This window comes from Zingiber officinale, chromosome 2A (assembly GCF_018446385.1).
Source record: "Zingiber officinale cultivar Zhangliang chromosome 2A, Zo_v1.1, whole genome shotgun sequence".
NCBI classification, from domain to species: Eukaryota; Viridiplantae; Streptophyta; class Magnoliopsida; order Zingiberales; family Zingiberaceae; genus Zingiber; species Zingiber officinale.
Genome location: NC_055988.1, coordinates 126,713,708 through 126,731,820, shown reverse-complemented (window position 1 = coordinate 126,731,820; position 18,113 = coordinate 126,713,708). Strand labels below are relative to the sequence as shown.

General features: G+C 35.5%; 1 protein-coding gene across 4 annotated transcripts; it reads left to right on the top strand.

The window, feature by feature from the left end:
* The first annotated feature begins 1,169 nt into the window (after positions 1-1,169).
* On the top strand, positions 1,170-17,774 carry LOC122042247 (nuclear pore complex protein NUP155-like). 4 transcript variants are annotated; one of them, XR_006129190.1, is made up of 14 exons: positions 1,170-1,439; positions 4,315-4,484; positions 7,175-7,301; positions 8,103-8,365; positions 8,481-10,086; positions 10,154-10,366; positions 10,597-10,853; positions 11,410-11,821; positions 13,264-13,457; positions 13,563-13,920; positions 14,915-15,133; positions 15,281-15,609; positions 16,007-16,383; positions 17,447-17,774. XR_006129190.1 is itself a non-coding variant. In XM_042602262.1 (13 exons), exons 1-13 carry the CDS (start codon positions 1,281-1,283, stop codon positions 16,125-16,127), a joined length of 4,428 nt encoding a protein of 1,475 aa, XP_042458196.1. In that variant the 5' UTR covers positions 1,170-1,280; the 3' UTR covers positions 16,128-17,774. The 4 variants fall into 4 exon arrangements, 2 of the variants coding, with proteins under 2 accessions (XP_042458196.1, XP_042458197.1); XR_006129191.1 differs by having other exon boundaries at positions 16,007-17,362; XM_042602262.1 differs by having other exon boundaries at positions 16,007-17,774.
* The last annotated feature ends 339 nt before the right edge of the window (positions 17,775-18,113 follow it).

Here is an 18,113-nt window from a genome sequence, read left to right as displayed (position 1 = left end):
GAATATGGTCGAAGAAAAAGATTATGATTACCTCTTATTCCGTAGATCCGTGCCTTGGTAGAAAGAACGTTGTAGAAAAAATCACGTGCAAAGAAGAACAACACCGAAGAAGAAATTATGTGCAAAGAAGAGTCATGCGTCAGTATATGCCTCGGAACCATGAGAATAGGTTTAACGACCATTTAAGATCCTTGTCTCTCATTTTTTTAGTATAATTAAAAAAAATGGGCCCTTCATTGAGCTGGGTCCTGAGGCGGTTGCCTCTCTGGCTTTATGGAAGTTACGGCTCTGACCTCTATATGGAGCTGACTCAAGATGCTAATTCTTGGAGACCGGAGAGGAGTGAATCTGAGATGCAGATTTTTGGCTGAGAGTCTATTCGACTAGTTCTCCTTGAAAGTTAGAGATATTATTTATCTATATAAGATAGTTAAAAATAGAATGACTGAATCATAATCTATATGTGTCATGCTATTATAATCCTGGACACTATTTATCTAACAGAAGAGGTATTTATATTTCAGGATATCAATGAGCTTCAACTTAGCAATGCCGCCGTTGATGGAGCTTACTGCTCGCAAATCAATAAACTAACTTAGCAATGAAATTCTTCTTGGTAAAAAATCAAAATAACTTCAAGACGAAACAACTTTGATTGAAGTTAGAACAGTGAGATGCCAGCCAAAAACTCACGGGCCGATATATATTGACGGATTAAAAAATCTCCGATTCAACCTAATTTAACATGGATTGCGAGTTAGATAAATCAGTCCATCGGAAAAATATCAAAAAATCTTTATAATTTATTGAATTTGATGATTTTATAAATAAATATTTCTAGAATAATCCCTATTAAAATTCTTAATTCTTATTACTTATATAGCCAAAATAATAAATATATATGGGTGAACTAAGTCTTTTAGGATTGACTCATCAATTTTTAAGTAGTTTTAATTTTGATTAAAACAACTCGACTAATTGAATCGAAATACTTTTAAAAAAAATATAGAGTTAGTCAAAATAAATTATATGGGGGTATTTTGATAACAAACTTTTGGTAGGATATTTTAATATATATTTATTTATTTATTTATTTATTTTCTGCCCAATAAAATTATTTTTTCCCCAACTAGGCCGCTCCTTTGCATTGATTGGTTGTGTATTTAATTAATCATTGACGTGGTCGTCGTGGTGTTTCAATTGCAGTAAATTCTTGCAGCTCTTCCTTCCCGCTAGCTAGGGTTTACGGCAGCTGCCCGTCCATCTCCGGCGATCGTGTGATGGCGTGGGGCGACGAGACCGTGGGGCTGGATGTGGCCTCTGCCGGTCTCCATATCAGCGAGCGCATTGGCAGGGACGTCGCCGGCCGCCTCGACCTCGAGGAGGCTATCGAAGCCTCGCGCTACGCCAGTCACCCCTACTCTACCCTTCCCAAAGAGGTATCCCCCAGAGATTTAATACATTCTCTCTCTCTCTCTCTCTCTCTCTCTCTCTCTCTCTCTCTCCGTTGGGATTCCTCGAGGAAGTATTGTTGCCTAGGGTTTGATCAAGTTGAGTATGTTGTTAACTTAAGAGATTGATTTGTTGGCAGTGGGTGTTGATTCTGAATAAAGCTTATCGTACTGAATATGATAATGTACATCGAGTTTTAGATTAGGAACTCTTGTTCTTTTATGAAAAAGAATATTTTGGAGAAGTATATTCTTTATATAAGTTACTTCTGTCAGAAAGGTGCACTTGGTTGGTTCTTGTTTATTTCAGTTTCTAGAATTCCAATCGCCAACTTCTTTTGTGTTGTAGTTTGTCGATTCACTAATTTTGGTAGGATAATCCAGGCAATACTAACACTAAGAATCACTTTGCTACTCTTGAAAATTATTAATTGTTTCCCTATTCATGGACTGATGTTGATCAAGTTTGGTATTAGTCTATTCCAGCCTGATAGTTTCTACCTTGGCTTCATCTCCCTAGTAAACAAGTGGAGCAGGTCAGGATGCCCTTGAAAATTGATGTTTTTGATGAGTGGTCAATACTTTTAATCTGTCATTCAGTTAATAAGAAAAGGAATGAAAGGCGGTTTATGGTAGGTGATGCTATTGCTAGATCATATGGAGACGAAATTAGTGAAAGATGTAGGAAGAGAATGCAAAAGAGGAAGTAAATCGTATGCATCCATTATAAAATTTATATCAATGTAAAATAAAAATATGGGGTTAGGAGTAGATTCTGTAGGGATCCAAGATTTTCTAGTTTAAGCGTTCTCGAAGAAAAGAGCTATGTATTATATTTTGTTTACATGTTAGTTTAAATATCACATTTCTGTAACTATATGTTATATGCCACATACCTAGATATATTCACATGTAAATCACTTGGTAGTATTGAAGTGTGTGCCTCATTTCTCCAACTGTGTGCTTGTGCCTAGTCCTTACAACCTCTTAGCACCTCGTTGTGCTTAACACCTTCAAAAACATTTGTTGGCAAAAAGTTACACTAGAGCATTTTGAATATGTTTTAAGGAGACACAAAGGTTGCCCAAGGTTTACTTTGTCATTTACCTTTATTATGTTAATGACGTACCTTGTTCATAATTCACCAGCACCAAGTAATGTACACAACTGGTTTATATATATATATATAGACACACATCATGGTATCAAAATTATGGTACGGACCTTAGGATCTTCCAACCCCCACAGTTCAAATTGGCTGAGATATTATAAGTTGGCTTATGATCTTATGAGCCCATGTTCTCTCATCAGTCCTAATAATATTTAAATCTTGACTACCTTGATTTAGTTGAATGTTTTTAGGCTCATCAAAGCTCATTCAAATCTTGACTTTCATTGAAATAATCAAAGTTTTTTTTTCATAATTTTAGTAATTTTAATTGTATGAGAATTCCTTCTAACTTCTAACCAGAAAGATTCTTTAGCCTTTAACATTGTTATTGAGTTTTTAGAAGCTATTACCTGCTATACAAAAATGCAACACCTAAATCATTATGTTGCTTTGAACATATATTTACTACATGAATAAATTTAATTATATTTCATATATTAGAATAATGCATGTTGCAATGCTCATCTAATATTAGTCATTTAAAATTTATGTGCCTAGTATCTCAAAAAAAACTAATTTTCTTAAATTGTAGGATCTTATGACCTTGTGCTTAGGTCCTGTTATTGATCTTATGAACCGTTTTCTAGGTAGTATCCCTAACAAACTCGATACACATATCTCAACTTGGACTTACTTATGCAACTGATTACATTTAGCTATTTTCTTAATATATATTTAAACTTCGATCAACCCATATCTCTGTTTTTCCCATTTGTTATGACTTCATATATGCACAATAGCAACTATGTGCTTTAATACTTGAGATTCCCTTTCCCTCTACCTTGTTTTTGGTTGTCTGCATTTCTTGCTCTATAATGTTGTAATACTTTAACACATGTTGCTCTTTCTTATCCAAGATAATAACAAAATGTTTAGAACAAATTTATCTCTTCTTGACAGTGTTGTAAATGGCGGTAGGCGGTGGCAGTGCGGACCGCTTCGGCCACCTAGGTGGTGTCTAGGCAGTGCGGCGGTTGATTTTTTTTTTTTACTATTTTTATACATAATTAAATAATATATTAACTAAAGGATAACAAATTAAATAAAGAATTAAAAATTTAAAAAATTACTATAGAATATATTAATTTAAAATAAAAAGTTAATCTAAATATTTTTTTTAAAAATAAATAATAACAAAATTTTAAATATTTATTAAATTAATAGGATAATTTTATTGAGCTTTAATTAAGCCTATTTAAATTATCCTAATCATGATTAAAATTATTAATTTAAAGTTTTGATTAAATCCTAAGTTAAAAAAAAACCTATTCTATTCGACAATCAACTTCGGTGTTTCGGCGTTAGACGTGTCACCAGACGCGTCGTATCTAGATCCGTTGCCTAAGCTCGGCAACGAGTTTGGACCCATCGCTGGGGCCCGACAATGAATCCGGACCCATTGCGCATGCTCGGACATGTCGTCCGAGCCCGGCGACATGTCCGAACGTGTCGCCCGAGTTCGAATCGGAAACACTTTACCACCGCCAAAACACAAGGTGGTGCGGTTGAGGTCTGCCTCCTGCCTAGGCGGTGTTTAGGCGATCGCCTCAACCACCATTTAGAACATTGCTTCTTGATCTCTCTTATATATATATATATATATAAAGTTTAATTCCACCATTTGTGGAAATGGGTTGTAGTTTTTTTTTTTTTTACTTACTTTTGTTATATTAACAAGTAATTTTGCCACAGTGGCCTTCTATAGTTGAAGTTGCAGATACACGTGAATTACCTCTGGCTCTAATTGAAAGATATAATGCATCTGGTGGTGAAGGAACAGCCATTTGTGGAATTTTCCCAGAGATACGAAGAGCTTGGGCTTCAGTTGATGATTCTCTGTTTCTTTGGCGTTTCGATAAATGGTATGTGTCATAGTTTAATCCTTTTGGGATTGACCATTGTTTCGAAAATTCTCAGCATATGCCTCTTTTTGAGGTCAATTTATAATTTTTTTGCTTATATGGATTGCATCAGTTGGGTAATATCCATTGATATATGTGTGTGTTTTGCATTATATGTAATAGCTTCGGTTCATATGAAAAAAATTTAAATAAAAAATAATTGTTGAGGATGATTAATTTAACCATTTAAGTCATAGACTTGAGTCTTATTTACATTGATTGCAGAAGTTGTTTAATGTGATATATTTTATAGATGCATGTTTACCTTTTTAACATGTGATATTAATAATTATTGTGGATATAACTAACTTTCCAAAAACATGGATGCATGTGTCTGTGTACGATATGTATCAATGACAATTTGCTTTGTGTGGCGTTAACTATGTCATAAAATTATATTAGATATCATTAAATCAATTATATATATTTTAAAATAACTTTATAAGGTGTAAGATCAACTAAATAATTAAGTTACATGAAATCAAAGTTATTAATATTTTTTAAAATGAAGTGTTAATATTAAGGTGTAAGATCAATTATATATAACATGTTGTGTCACTTTTTCTTTTGTCTTTTGTTAATTGTGTTTTATGTTGGGTCAGATCACATTGTGTTAGCAGGTTGTGTCTAATTTTGCTAGCTTTACACGTGTTATGCAATAGCCCAATCCTCCATATCGCTTGTTATGCTTTTGAAATATTGGGTTGGCTATTCAAAGAAAGTCTAATATTCTTTTAGGTTGAGTTTCCTATAATGGGTAGAAATGGAGGAGAAAGAATTGCCGCTATTGAATGAAAGTGGATATAAGAGAAAGAATCGGATGATTCCTTTGTGTTGTTTCCTTGAGGGGAATGAAAAGTACAAAACTTGCTTTCCCGTTATTTCCTTGGAGTTTATTTTGTAAAATTATTATTATTTTTAAATCTTGAAAGAGACAACTAATAATCAGTTAAACAAAAAACTAAAATTTTAATTTTTTTAAAATAATTGGTTACCATTCTTTGCTTGATTTGGATGGAACTGATTTGAGGGATAGGAAGAGAAATCAAATCTCTCTCCCTCTGGCTTTCCCACTTTCTTTTCTTCCCATGGAAATGGAGGGAAAACACATTTCCTTCTCCACCTATTTGTTTCTCATGCCTTTTCTCCCAAGCCTTAATCATGGTCCTGGAAACCAACTAAAGAAGGGCTCTCAATCATAATTTTCTAGAGCTCCAGTTGCAAGAGGCAATTTTTTTAATCCTTGGGAACCTATAGAAAAACAATGCACTCCATTTCAAAAATAAGTATGAATGATTCCTTTAAAAGTTAAGGCTCAATATTTTATGCACACGTAAATAATGTATATAGAAAAATTAACGACGTAACCGTGCGGACTTCCTCCGTGCCTATACAGTTTTCATTTTTATTATTATTTTTTTTGAGCTCCTAGTTATGCCAATGAGATTTTACTTTAGGGTTTACAGGTTGGGTTATAATATTAAGTAAAAAAAAAAATTTCAAATCGAAATGCGGCATAAGGTCCTTAGGTATATATATATATATATATATATATATATATATATATATATATATATTGGAATTTTTGTGCTGTGTTTGTTTTTTAATTTATTTTGTTACTCCCTCTTTCACAGGTTTCTTGCGTCTAGAAACATCCATTTAACTGATTATTTTTCTTTCCATCTGACTGATTGTTCATTAATTATCTTTTATCTCCTACACCCAACATGAAATCACTTCTAATAGAAGAGTTTTGGTTAGCAGTACATTGTGGGATGTTGTGTTGTCACTTCTTTATCTCCAGAGTGTGTTCTGCATTAACACCTAAGTTGTTTAGCATTTAGAAAAGGACATGTCAAAAAACCTGTTATCAAATTGGATACATTTCTAGATTCAATGTTTGTTCATCTACATGATTTAATGAACCTAATATCCTACCAACATGCAGATTAGTATTGCGAAAAAAGCATAATGCAGACCAACTTTGTCTCTATCAATATACTGAATAATTGTCCAAACAATTAGAAGGGACAGTATAAAACCATTTTCATAGAATTCGTGAATCCCTGAACACCTCCTATTAGAATTAACATTTTGTTGATAATTTTTTTTTTTCAACTTCCAATTTTGGATGGTCCTGAAAAAGAACATCGGCTAAGACTCGCAAAATGCAATGCATCTTCTCATTTTCTGCATACAGAATCGTACATTTTAAAAATCTTTCTGGTGTTGATTGTGTAATTTGGTTACTAGTTAACTACTACTTAGGAATAGGCTCATTGTGAAATGTCTATGTCTAATTTGCTTTCCATTATATCCAGTAGTATTTTGGTGCTTATTATTGATTTGGTGTTCCTTTCTATGTGCCCTTTGAAATTTTTTGAATTTTGCTATCTATTGTGAATCTTATTTAATTGTAGACTAGAATCACATTTATATAATATCAGGTTCTGCTTTTTACTATGTGCTACGATTCAGTTACCTATATATGTGGTGTCAATTTAACATTGGCCTTTGACTGAATTGTGTGAAAATTTATTTTCTTTACTTTTAATTAACTGGTTTTGACCTTTAACTCAATGTTTACTTGAGCCCTTTTTTTTTTCACTTACACTTGTTTGTCTGATACTATGCATTTTCTCCATGAAAAGGGATGGACAATGCCCTGAGTACAGTGCTGATGAACAAGTTATTTGCGCTGTCAGCCTTGCCAGAACAAGGCCTGGAATTTTTGTTGAAGCGATACAGTATCTCTTAGTGTTAGCAACTCCTGTTGAGGTAAGAGAACATTGTTATCTTCTTTTGCTAGGTTCTTTTGAATTCAATGGAATATATGTTGTCAATTTATTCAATTATGATATATCAATGTTCTTAGTATTCCTCGAGAAATTTCTCAGAAATAATCAATAAGCAGTGCACTTGTAAACTGGGATGTTTTTTTCTTGATTTAAAACATATAGATGTTAAGATTGGGCAACTGAAGGAATTGCTTAACTTGGAAAGATGTGACAATAATGTTGTATGTATAAATTCTCAATAGATTAGACATTAAACAAAACTTGTGAACTTTATATTCTATTCAAGTATGAAAGAGGCAAGTTTACTATTATTCTTGTCAATTTCATATTGAGTGCAACCTTGCTATATGATACAATTTCATTGCTTTTGTTTCTGACTTGAGTTGCAAAAAGTTTAACCTTGTATATTCTTTTCTTTGGGTTAACTTCCACAAAAGACTAGAACCACAATTAAACAGAGATATGCACATAATGTTGATATTCTAGTATATTCCATATGTATTATCTCCATGGTTGCTTTGGCTTCTCTTCAATTTTCCTCCATTTCTCAAAGTGATTTCATGTTTTAGACATGCTAATTGTCACTATATATATGGTTATAAATTTGAAGTGTAGGCATAAAATATTTTTTTTAAACTTTTTCCCTGCCTATCAATTGTCACTGGATACACCAGTAAAGTACAAGCTACAATGGTAAATCTGGTTTTCTTTCTTTATTTTATTTTCATCTTAAGACTTATGTACTTCTTTCAAATGATGCTAGTTTTTACTTGTCTTACAGTTGATTCTCATTGGAGTATGCTGCATGGCTAGTGGAGATGGATTAGATCCATTCGCAGAGATTTCACTGCAACCATTACCTGAGTATAGAATTCCTTCAGATGGAGTTACTATGACCTGCATCACATGCACAGATAAAGGCCGTATATTTCTAGGTGGTCGTGATGGCCATATTTATGAAATGCAATACTCAACTGGCTCAGGCTGGCGTAAACGTTGCCGGAAGGTTTGCCTTACAACTAGTTTCGGAAGTCTTCTATCAAGGTGCATCATTGGTATATATTGATTAGCTAAATTTTGTTGTATGTTTCTTTAATGATCGTGTTTTATATAATTGTCCTGAAAGTGATCTATCAAATATCTTTCTGCATATGTTCAGATGGATCTTGCCAAATGACTTTAAGTTTGGGGCTGCTGATCCAATAGTGGACATGGTTGTTGATAACGAGAGGCATATCCTTTATACAAGAACAGAAGCTATGAAACTGCAAGCATTTGATCTTGGAGGAGATGGGCAGGGTCTTGTATCAAAAATTGCTGAAGGGAAAAATTTTATTGATTCACGTGAGACACAGCATGGAGCTAGACGGTCTACTGGATCAAGAGCTGTTGCACGTGGCGGAAAACCAACAATTGTTTGTATAGCTCCATTATCTACGATTGAATCAAAGAGGTTGCACATGATTGCTATTCTGTCAGATGGAAGGAGACTATATCTCTCTACTTCTTCAGGCGGAAATAGCTCTTCCATTGGTGGTTCTTCACAAAGGCCTTCAAGTCTAAAAGTGATTGTGACTAGGCCTTCACCTCCAATAGGGGTGGGAGGTGGGCTTAATTATGGTACCACGCCTACATCTGGTAGGGTTCAACCTGAGGATATGACTTTAAAGGTGGAAGCAGCTTTTTATTCAGCTGGCACTCTGGTACTCTCAGATTCATCAGCATCAAATATGTCTTCTCTTCTGATTGTGAATCAGGATTCCAGTGGGCAACCATCTGCTTCTAACAATTTTGGGATGAATTCAAGAAACAATCGTGCTTTACGTGAATTAGTATCATCTTTGCCTATTGAAGGGAGGATGCTTTTTGCGGCAGACATTTTACCCCTGCCAGATATTGCGCTAACGGTGCAATCTTTATTCTCAGACGCAGAAGCTTTTGCTGGTTTGTGTGAATCATCTGAAACAGCTTCTGGGAAACTTTGGGCCAGAGGAGATCTTCCCACCCAGCATATCCTTCCAAGGAGAAGGGCTGTGGTATTCAGTGCCACAGGTCTAATGGAGTTAGTATTCAACAGGCCTGTTGACATTCTGAGAAGATTATTTGAGTCTAATGTTCCACGATCACACATTGAAGAATTTTTTAATAGATTCGGATCTGGAGAAGCTGCAGCAATGTGTTTAATGCTGGCAGCAGATTTGGTATTCACTGAAGGAAATCTTCTAAGCAGTACTGTTTCTGAAAAGGCAGCTGAAGCATTTGAGGATCCTGGGTTGGTTGGAATGCCACAATTTGATGGTACCACTGGTTTGACAAGTGCTAGGTCAACGTCTGGAGGTTTTAGCATGGGCCAAGTTGTGCAGGAGGCTGAACCCTTGTTTTCTGGTGCACATGAAGGACTTTGCTTATGCTCGTCTAGGCTGCTTTTTCCTTTATGGGAACTGCCTGTCATGGTAGTCCGTGGTAAAGTAGGTCCTGATGGTCGTTATGAAGAAGGGGTTATTCTCTGCAGACTTTCAGTTGATGCAATGAAGATTCTTGAAATTAAAATTCATTCTTTAGAGCAATTTTTAAGATCTAGAAGAAACAAGAGAAGGGGATTATATGGTTATGTCGCTGGTATAGGAGATTATTCTGGTTCTATTCTCTATGGAGAAAGAAACTGGTTTGGCGCACAGACAAGAAATGCTGATTCTGGAAATGTTAGTGCAACGAGTAAGAGGCAGCGGCTTTCTTATACTCCATCAGAATTGGCTGCCATGGAGGTAAACAGTTATAAATTTTGATAAGATACCTTTTGTTTGTTTTTTGAAAATTTAATTAATGTTGCAGGTGAGAGCAATGGAATGTCTTAGGCGTTTGTTGAGGAGATCTAGAGAAGCACTTTTCTTACTTCAAATACTGTGCCAACACAATGTTGCTCGCCTAGTTCAGGGTCTTGATAATAATGCCCGTCAGAAATTAATTCAGTTAACATTCAATCAGATGGTGTGTTCAGAGGAGGGTGAGCAACTTGCCAATCGACTTATTACTTCACTTATGGAGGTAAAGTCATGATTTCCACAACTTTTTATATTTTTTCTCTTTTGTCCACCGCTGCATATGTAACTGTTCTTGGTTATAAAATGCAATACAAGCTAGATCTTTTTGGTTTTTTTTTTCTTGTCCTCTTATTTTGATTTTCTTCAAGTTGAGAAACTCATCTATCATGCTACCGTGTATAAAGATGCCCTAGTATTTGAGCTAATATTTTCTGACTTGTTTATTTGTTCCAGTACTACATTGGCCCAGATGGCAAAGGCACAGTGGATGAGATCAGCGAGAATCTAAGAGAGGGTTGTCCAAGTTATTACAAGGAGTCTAACTACCACTATTTCTTAGCAGTGGAGTATCTTGAGAAAGCTTTTGTAACTATGAATGCACTTGAGAAGGAAAGTCTAGCAAGGGATGCTTTCAAACTCCTTATAAAATGTCCAGAATCTTTAGATCTGACCCATCTTGTTACTATATGCAAAAGATTTGCAGACTTAAGGTTAGTTATTTGGCAATACAGCTATGGTTTGTGGGTAATCTTTGTATACAAGGAGCAATTTTATGAAGTTATGTGCTATCTTAGAGCTTCTTTGTTCTAAAACATTTAAAATGTCCCTCGTACATTTTGTTCCAACCCCGTTGCAGTAATCACTATATGGACTGTGTATACCCTTTGGTATGCTCCAAAGCCATTTAATATCAATAGCCTTTCTCTTTGTCTCTCTTGTTATCTATTTCTCTCTCCTTTCATCTGTATTTTTTTTTTTCCTATTCTCATTCACTCTCTCCTTCTTCTCCTTGATTCCTCTTTGATTGCTGCTTTTCCTGCTTCCATTTCGGCTTGTGACCACTGACATGTTCAATGCTTTTCCATTTCTCAGTACGATGCAGATACAATATTGTATCTTGGTTCTGAACCAATGTTGGTTCCCATAACATATTGGTTATATGATGTAAAGTATCCAGCATGCACAGTTGATAAAAATATCGTATTCTTTTGCATTGTCTATAACTGTTAAGTAAATATGACAGTGCCCTTTTAATCTGTACTGTAGATTTTTTGAAGCTGCAGTCCGGTTACCTCTTCAGAAGGCTCAAGCTTTTGACAGCAAGGCTGACATGGTCAACCTCAATGGTGATTCAGGTCATCAAGTTGATAAACTAGTTCTTCGTGAACAATGCTATGAAATAGTAATGGATTCCCTTCGTTCATTAACGGGAAGAAATGGAAACAGTAAAGAGTTTAACAGTTCTCAAGTTGCATCTGGGCCTTCACTTGATCAGGCTACTCGGGACAATTATATTCGACAAATAATTCAGCTTTGTGTCCAATGGCCTGACACAGCATTTCATGAACATTTATATAGGACCCTAATTGACTTGGGCCTTGAAAATGAGTTGTTAGAGTATGGGGGTTCCGATTTGGTCCCTTTTCTACAGAGTGCTGGCCATAAGCTTATACAGGATGTATGTTCTTCTCGTGAATCTTATAGTTTTGTTTATCTGCATTCTGCTGTTCTTTTTATTCATTTGCTTCATCCATATAAGTATGAAGAAATATGAGAATGGATGCCCTTGTATGTTTGTAAAGTGTTAAATATTTTGTTACTGGTAACAAAGATCAAATTAAGCTGCTTGGTTATAGAATAGGATTTCCACCCCACTGAACAATGATCATGTGCATTAATCATTCTGCCACAGTATGCTACATAGTCCAGATGAAGTGTAAACATTTTAGTATAGTAATATGCTATATAATCCTAATGAAGTGTAGTGATCACTCTGAATTCTATATACAATAATATGGTAAAAATCCAGCTGACTTATGAATCCGTTAGCAAGGTGCCATTGCAGTATTCATGTGATCGTATGACGTTAGAATGGATATTGTGTTTAACTACCTTTGTTTGAGTTTTTAGGAGTTCCTTAAATTTTCATATTTTGTATTCTTTTAAGTTATTTGTTTTTCCTTTAGGGTGAAAGGTGAACTTCTATGACTTTGGTACAACCAATTGTGTACACTATGGCCCAGAATTTTGGGTAATTAGGAAACAGCACAAACATTATTGCAGTAAGGATGAGAATGTTAAGATGAATATATCAAATTAGTAAAGGGTAGCCCGGTGTACGAAGCTCCCGCCATGCGAGGTCCGGGAAGGATCCATTGTACGCAGCCTTACCTTGCTTTTTGCAAAAGGCTGTTTCCAGGATTCGAATCCGTGACCTTTAGGTTACAAAGCAACAACTTTGCCGTTGCGCCAAGGCTCCCCTTCAATATATCATATTGGTAGAATGGTAAAATTAAAAAAAATACTACTAGTTAAGACAACATTAACGTATTCAAAGGCAAATTATTAAATTCTACAATTAGACAAGGTGAACCGGTTACAGTTAGAAGGTGAGCAGAGCAGTGAGAACAATGGGAATGAGAACTCTACTTAATGGAATTTTTATTCAAAAGATTTGTATAGGACTAGTGTCATAGCCTTGCATAGAGTCAACAGCCGGATAGCAACGCAGCTTATCTCAAATAGTTGGGAGCAGCATGGCTCTTCATGTTAGATGTTCTTTTTGGTTATCTTATTTTCATGAGTGGGTTGATGAGTGCTGTATATGCATTTACAGCATGCACAGGTTGGGCATTATATTGTCTCTCGCATGCTTTTCATGTCAGTAGTCTTTGACATCTTTGAAATTGTATTATTTTCTGATTGGATATTTGTTGTAGAAGGGATTCTTGCCAGCATGGTAGGCGTAGATGTTGTTAATATTGATTTTTTTAAAGAACGTTATATTTTTTTAGGTAAATTAGGGTTTGCTTTGTTGCTTTTAGCACTATTAGATGCAAATTCTGAAGTTACATATATGCAGACTTATGTTTTCTTAGTGTTACTTACATTTTTGTTCAGGTTCAAGCTGTCAATGCTGTAAGATCAGCATCACCTTCAGTAGGAGATCCAAGGGCACCTAGTCAGGCCAAATATTATAATCTTTTGGCAAGATATTATTCCCTCAAGCGGCAGCATCTACTTGCTGCTCATGTACTATATAAGTTGGCAGAAATGGGCTCCGAGTCTGCAGAGTCCCCTACTTTGGCTCAGAGGTTAGTGTCTGATAGCTTGACTGTTAATCATGTAATGCAAATCCTGAACCATTTTTAGAAAGATTTAAAATTTATTCTTGCTAACACGTGCTTTCTTGTAACTAGACTTCTATATCTTAGCAATGCAATTATTCAAGCAAAAACTGCAAATAGCACTATTAGTTCTGTTCATTCAAGCACGGATGCCACAGATGATGGCTTACTTGATTTGCTTGAAGCAAAGCATGCCGTTCTTCGTTTCCAAATCAAAATTAAAGAGCAGCTGGAACCGATAGTATCAATGCTAGAAAACACTCCAGGGAGCAGTGAAATTGCTCCGGATGATCCATCTCCCTGGAGCAACCTCATAGTCAATGAGAACATTGCTGAGAGTGCCAAGGAGAGGGTAAAAGAGTTATCACAGGAGCTGAAGAGCATTAGTCAACTTTATAATGAGTTTGCCATTCCATTTAAGCTTTGGGAGGTACTCTCTTGATTCAAAAATGACTTTTGGTTAATTTGGTGTTTTTGAGCTATGGTTTAATGTTTAATTTTCCCCAATTGGATGAACTAGGAGGAAGATACTTGAGGAATAGGGAATAACGATGATTTACTCTGACTTCTGAAATGCTATTAACTGGAAATAAATGTGACTCTTATCATAAACTAAACCTAATACTTGACATAATTGAAAAATCATCTTTTTAGATAGTGTGTCTATTTGGTAATGTAAATTTGAAGCAGCATTTTTATCTAGAGTAATATTTCTGTATTTATTGATTACTTTTGTTGATTAATTTGTTCCTTTAGTGAAATCTTCATGGAATAATTCATAATTAATATTTTTTCATCTTAACTTTTTTTCAGCTTTTTTAGGGCTTTGTGTCCGTAAAACTGATAGTGGTACCAATAAAGAAAAATGTATGTAAAGAAAAATGTATTAATGATTTTGCTATAATAGATCAGTGATTCTGTAAAACTGATAGTGGTACCAGTAAGCCATCACCTTCTTTCAGCTTTTTTTTAGGGCTTTTTTAGGGCTAATACAATATATATGTATCGATAAAGAAAAATGTATGTAATATTTTGTTTCAAAACATGATTTTGGGATATTTGAGTGGGATGAAAGATCTTGGTATTGCTCTATAGATTTGAATTTGCACAATTCGATGGTTGGAAAACGTACATTAATGTAGTTGCTAAATAAGACATTTCAATTTAATCAGTGTTTTTATCAGTATCTATAATTTCTTGGATGATACCTTGGTAACACTAGTTTTGTATTCTTGTCTTGTGTGCATTTGCATGGCATGTATGTTAGTCAGGTGTTCCTCTTTTTTTCCGTGATACTTTTGAATTCTGTAAATGAAAATTGATAAAGAAATTTTCTCTCAGTGATTTTGGTATAATGCTTTATCTGTAATATTCTTTGAATGTAGTTTAGTTGTCTCATGGTGCTTGTAATGCTATAATCGTAGATATGCCTGGAAATGCTCAACTTTTCAAATTATTCTGGCGATGCTGATAGCAAAATTGTTCGGGAGACCTGGGCAAGGCTTCTTGATCAAGCTCTTTCTAGAGGTGGAGTTGCAGAAGCATGTTCTTCTGTAAAGAGGGTTGGTTCAAATATCTATACTGGAGAGGAAGGTCGGTTACCTTTAGAGATTATTTGTCTTCATCTTGAGATGGCTGCTTCGGTAAAATTTGTGCTCTCATCTTGATGCTGTTTATCAAAATTCAATTTTCTGTCAATATTTGCATATCTTTTCTGCTTTATTTGTATAGCAATATACATTATCATACTAGCTTCTCTGATTTTGATGCTCTATGGACATCTTTAACAGGAACGTGTGACTTCAGGAGTAGAATTTGTTGGCGATGAGGATATTGCTAGGGCACTTCTCACTGCTTGTAAAGATGAGCCGAAGCCTGTTTTAAGTGCATATGATCAGCTTTTATCAAATGGAGCTATTTTACCTTCACCAAACCTGAAACTCCGTCTTCTGAGATCTGTTCTGGTGGTTCTCCGAGAGTGGGTTAGATCTGTATTTGCGATTACATTAGGAACCACAGCTGCTGGTGCTGCTTCAATTCTAGGTGGAGCACTCTCATTACAACAGAGAGCAATCATCAATCAAGGCGCTCGAGATAAGATAACAAGTTTAGCAAACAGGCAAGCTTTTCCCCCCTTCAAACAGTATGATTTAAATTCTATACTACAACAGTACAGATACATACATCTGTGTTTAAATGCAGAAATTCATCCCCCCACCCCCATTCATTTTCCTCTTTCCTATGCTAAGTTGTTCTGATTGTATCTTGTAGGTAGTTTCATTATTGTGACCAAAGCCGAATAATAAAAAATTCCAACTATTGATTCACAAGGTTAATAAATAAATCTTGATCGATTCTTTTTGCTGATGTGATCACAGCTGATTCCTACTTATTCTCTTTTGAAGATATTAGAATGACCTTAAATTCTAGGGTACTACTACTTAAAAGGATTTGCCAGATATTTACTTGCTCCCTCAAAGCTTTCTTTCTTGATAATCTTTAACTTGCACTGGCAGGTACATGACTGAGGTACGCTGCTTGCCACTCCCGCAAAATCTGATCGAGCCGGTTTACAAAGGCTTTCGAGACCTTGAACAAGTTCTTTTTTCCAACGACTTTCAGCAACACTTCAGGTGATACTGTGCATCATAGGGAGAATTGTGAGTTGGGCTGTGCCACTTGACAACAAAGTTGCAGTTTTATTTTCCTACAACTTCCTGCGGCTCTCTTTGGGTTATTGCGTACCATAAGGAGACTTTGTATTCTGTTGTCGCACACTACCTTGTATCACATTTGATCAAGTAAATTTTTTACCTGAGGTATTTATTCTGCAACAATGAACGTTTAGTCGCTCTTCTTCACCATTGGTAAAATAAATTCTTCGATACCACAGGTAAGTTTACTAACCAAATAAATTTCGATGTTTTTAGTAAATGTTGGATAACCTTATTGTTCAAATATTGTTTTGGTGTATGATATCCTGTACTGCAATTTTTCATACCACACATTTAACTTTAAGAACTACTTGAAATACATACCTAACTTTTATATTTATCATAGAGTGCATTAGTTTTTCTAATCGTGAGCATGTGCAGTTGCGAAATTGTGGCCAAGTGCGGCTGCGAAATGGTGGTCAGCCAGTTGCAAAATTGCAGCTAGCCAACCGACTGTCTGGCTGCTGTTTGTGGCAATTGTGATTTCATGCCCAGGCTGTAAGCTCGTGGTCAGTTTGGCTGTGATTTCACACTCGCGGCCCTGCTTGGTTGTGATTTTGCTGCAAAGAATAATAACTTGTTTTATTAGTCATCTTCAAGATGACAAAACATGACAATGACCACCACCCTTTCCCTATCAAAGCAAGAAAGCCATTATTTCATAATATATATAATTTTGAGGAAAGAAATCTTTCTTACATAATCCACAATCCAAAATATGTATAAGAATCTTGGTGACCTACCAAGACAATTTTTTTTATTTAAAAAATCTCATTGTCTGGACACAAAATACAACCACCAAAAGAAAAGTTAAAGGTGTTCATCATCAAATAATAGCTTTACATGATTAATAATACTTATTGTTCTTGGTCCCTACAGGTGAAGCTAGCAAATCCTCTATTTTATTTTATTGTTCTTCCTGTTTCTCTCAATTCATATCTCGATCCAATTAAATCATTCTATTGCAATTTTTTTCCTTCCAATTTTTGGTTGACCTGGCTGTGCAATCTTCTTTGATTATATTTGAGAAGCTGGTGCCGTCTAGAAAATGCTCCTGAGCTGTAGAGATGAATCCAATTAATAATAACATGAAAGCTCAAAGATCCAATCTAGATATCAAATTTGAGAAAACTGTCAACACAATCGAAAACCCTAATAGTATGCATTCAAGTTCTTGTCCACTTTAACTGTATTTATTGTTCTTGCTTTATGGAAGATGTATTTTTGAATGAATTCAAACAGATGAGAGAAAGGCCAAGCTTACAGTTTCAGACAACTTTCTGGATGTGGAATCTTGCCCTCAGGAGACTGCTTTCCTTGCCACTCTTCTTCCGAGTTTGGAACAGCAAGCACAGACGAAAACATAGGCTGCTGCGTCACCATCTAACTGGTTCAGCATGCTGGATGCTCTTAGTCCTCCCCTCGACCATATCAGCCATGTATTGCACCATAGCCTGCCATAGAGGAAAATACAAAGTTTTGTTTGAGAGTTGCCTATCAGGCAAATTGACTAGACTGCTGTATGTACATCTTAGCTTAGCTATTCATGTGCTCCTAGCTTTACGATGTATGTTTCTTGGTGGTATCTCCAGTGGAGTCTCGTCTGCATTGACCACTCTGTCTGCATTGAACACTCTGCTTTGACAAAATCCTGAAGGAGTTGGGCAACACTCTATCTGGTTGCTGCTTATGTCTAGCTCTTCCAGCATCTCTAGGTTCCCAAATTGATCTTGGTATGCCTTTAAATCTGCAAAGTTTCTTCCAACGCCCAACTTTACTAGCTAGACTAGTGGCAAAGTATAAGCTCTTGGGGATAGACTCGAGCTTGTTGAAACTCACGTTGAGCTGTTTTAGTTTAGTCAGTGAAGCCATAGTCGTTGGCAAGGATTTAACTCTATTGTAGTGCAAT

Coding starts and splice junctions, on each gene's coding strand:
- LOC122042247 (XM_042602262.1), top strand. CDS start 1,281: ATGGCGTGGGGCGACGAGACCGTGGGGCTGGATGTGGCCTCTGCCGGT. Junction 10,087..10,153: donor CAGAATTGGCTGCCATGGAG/GTAAACAGTTAT, acceptor TTAATGTTGCAG/GTGAGAGCAATGGAATGTCT. Junction 13,458..13,562: donor TCCCCTACTTTGGCTCAGAG/GTTAGTGTCTGA, acceptor TCTTGTAACTAG/ACTTCTATATCTTAGCAATG.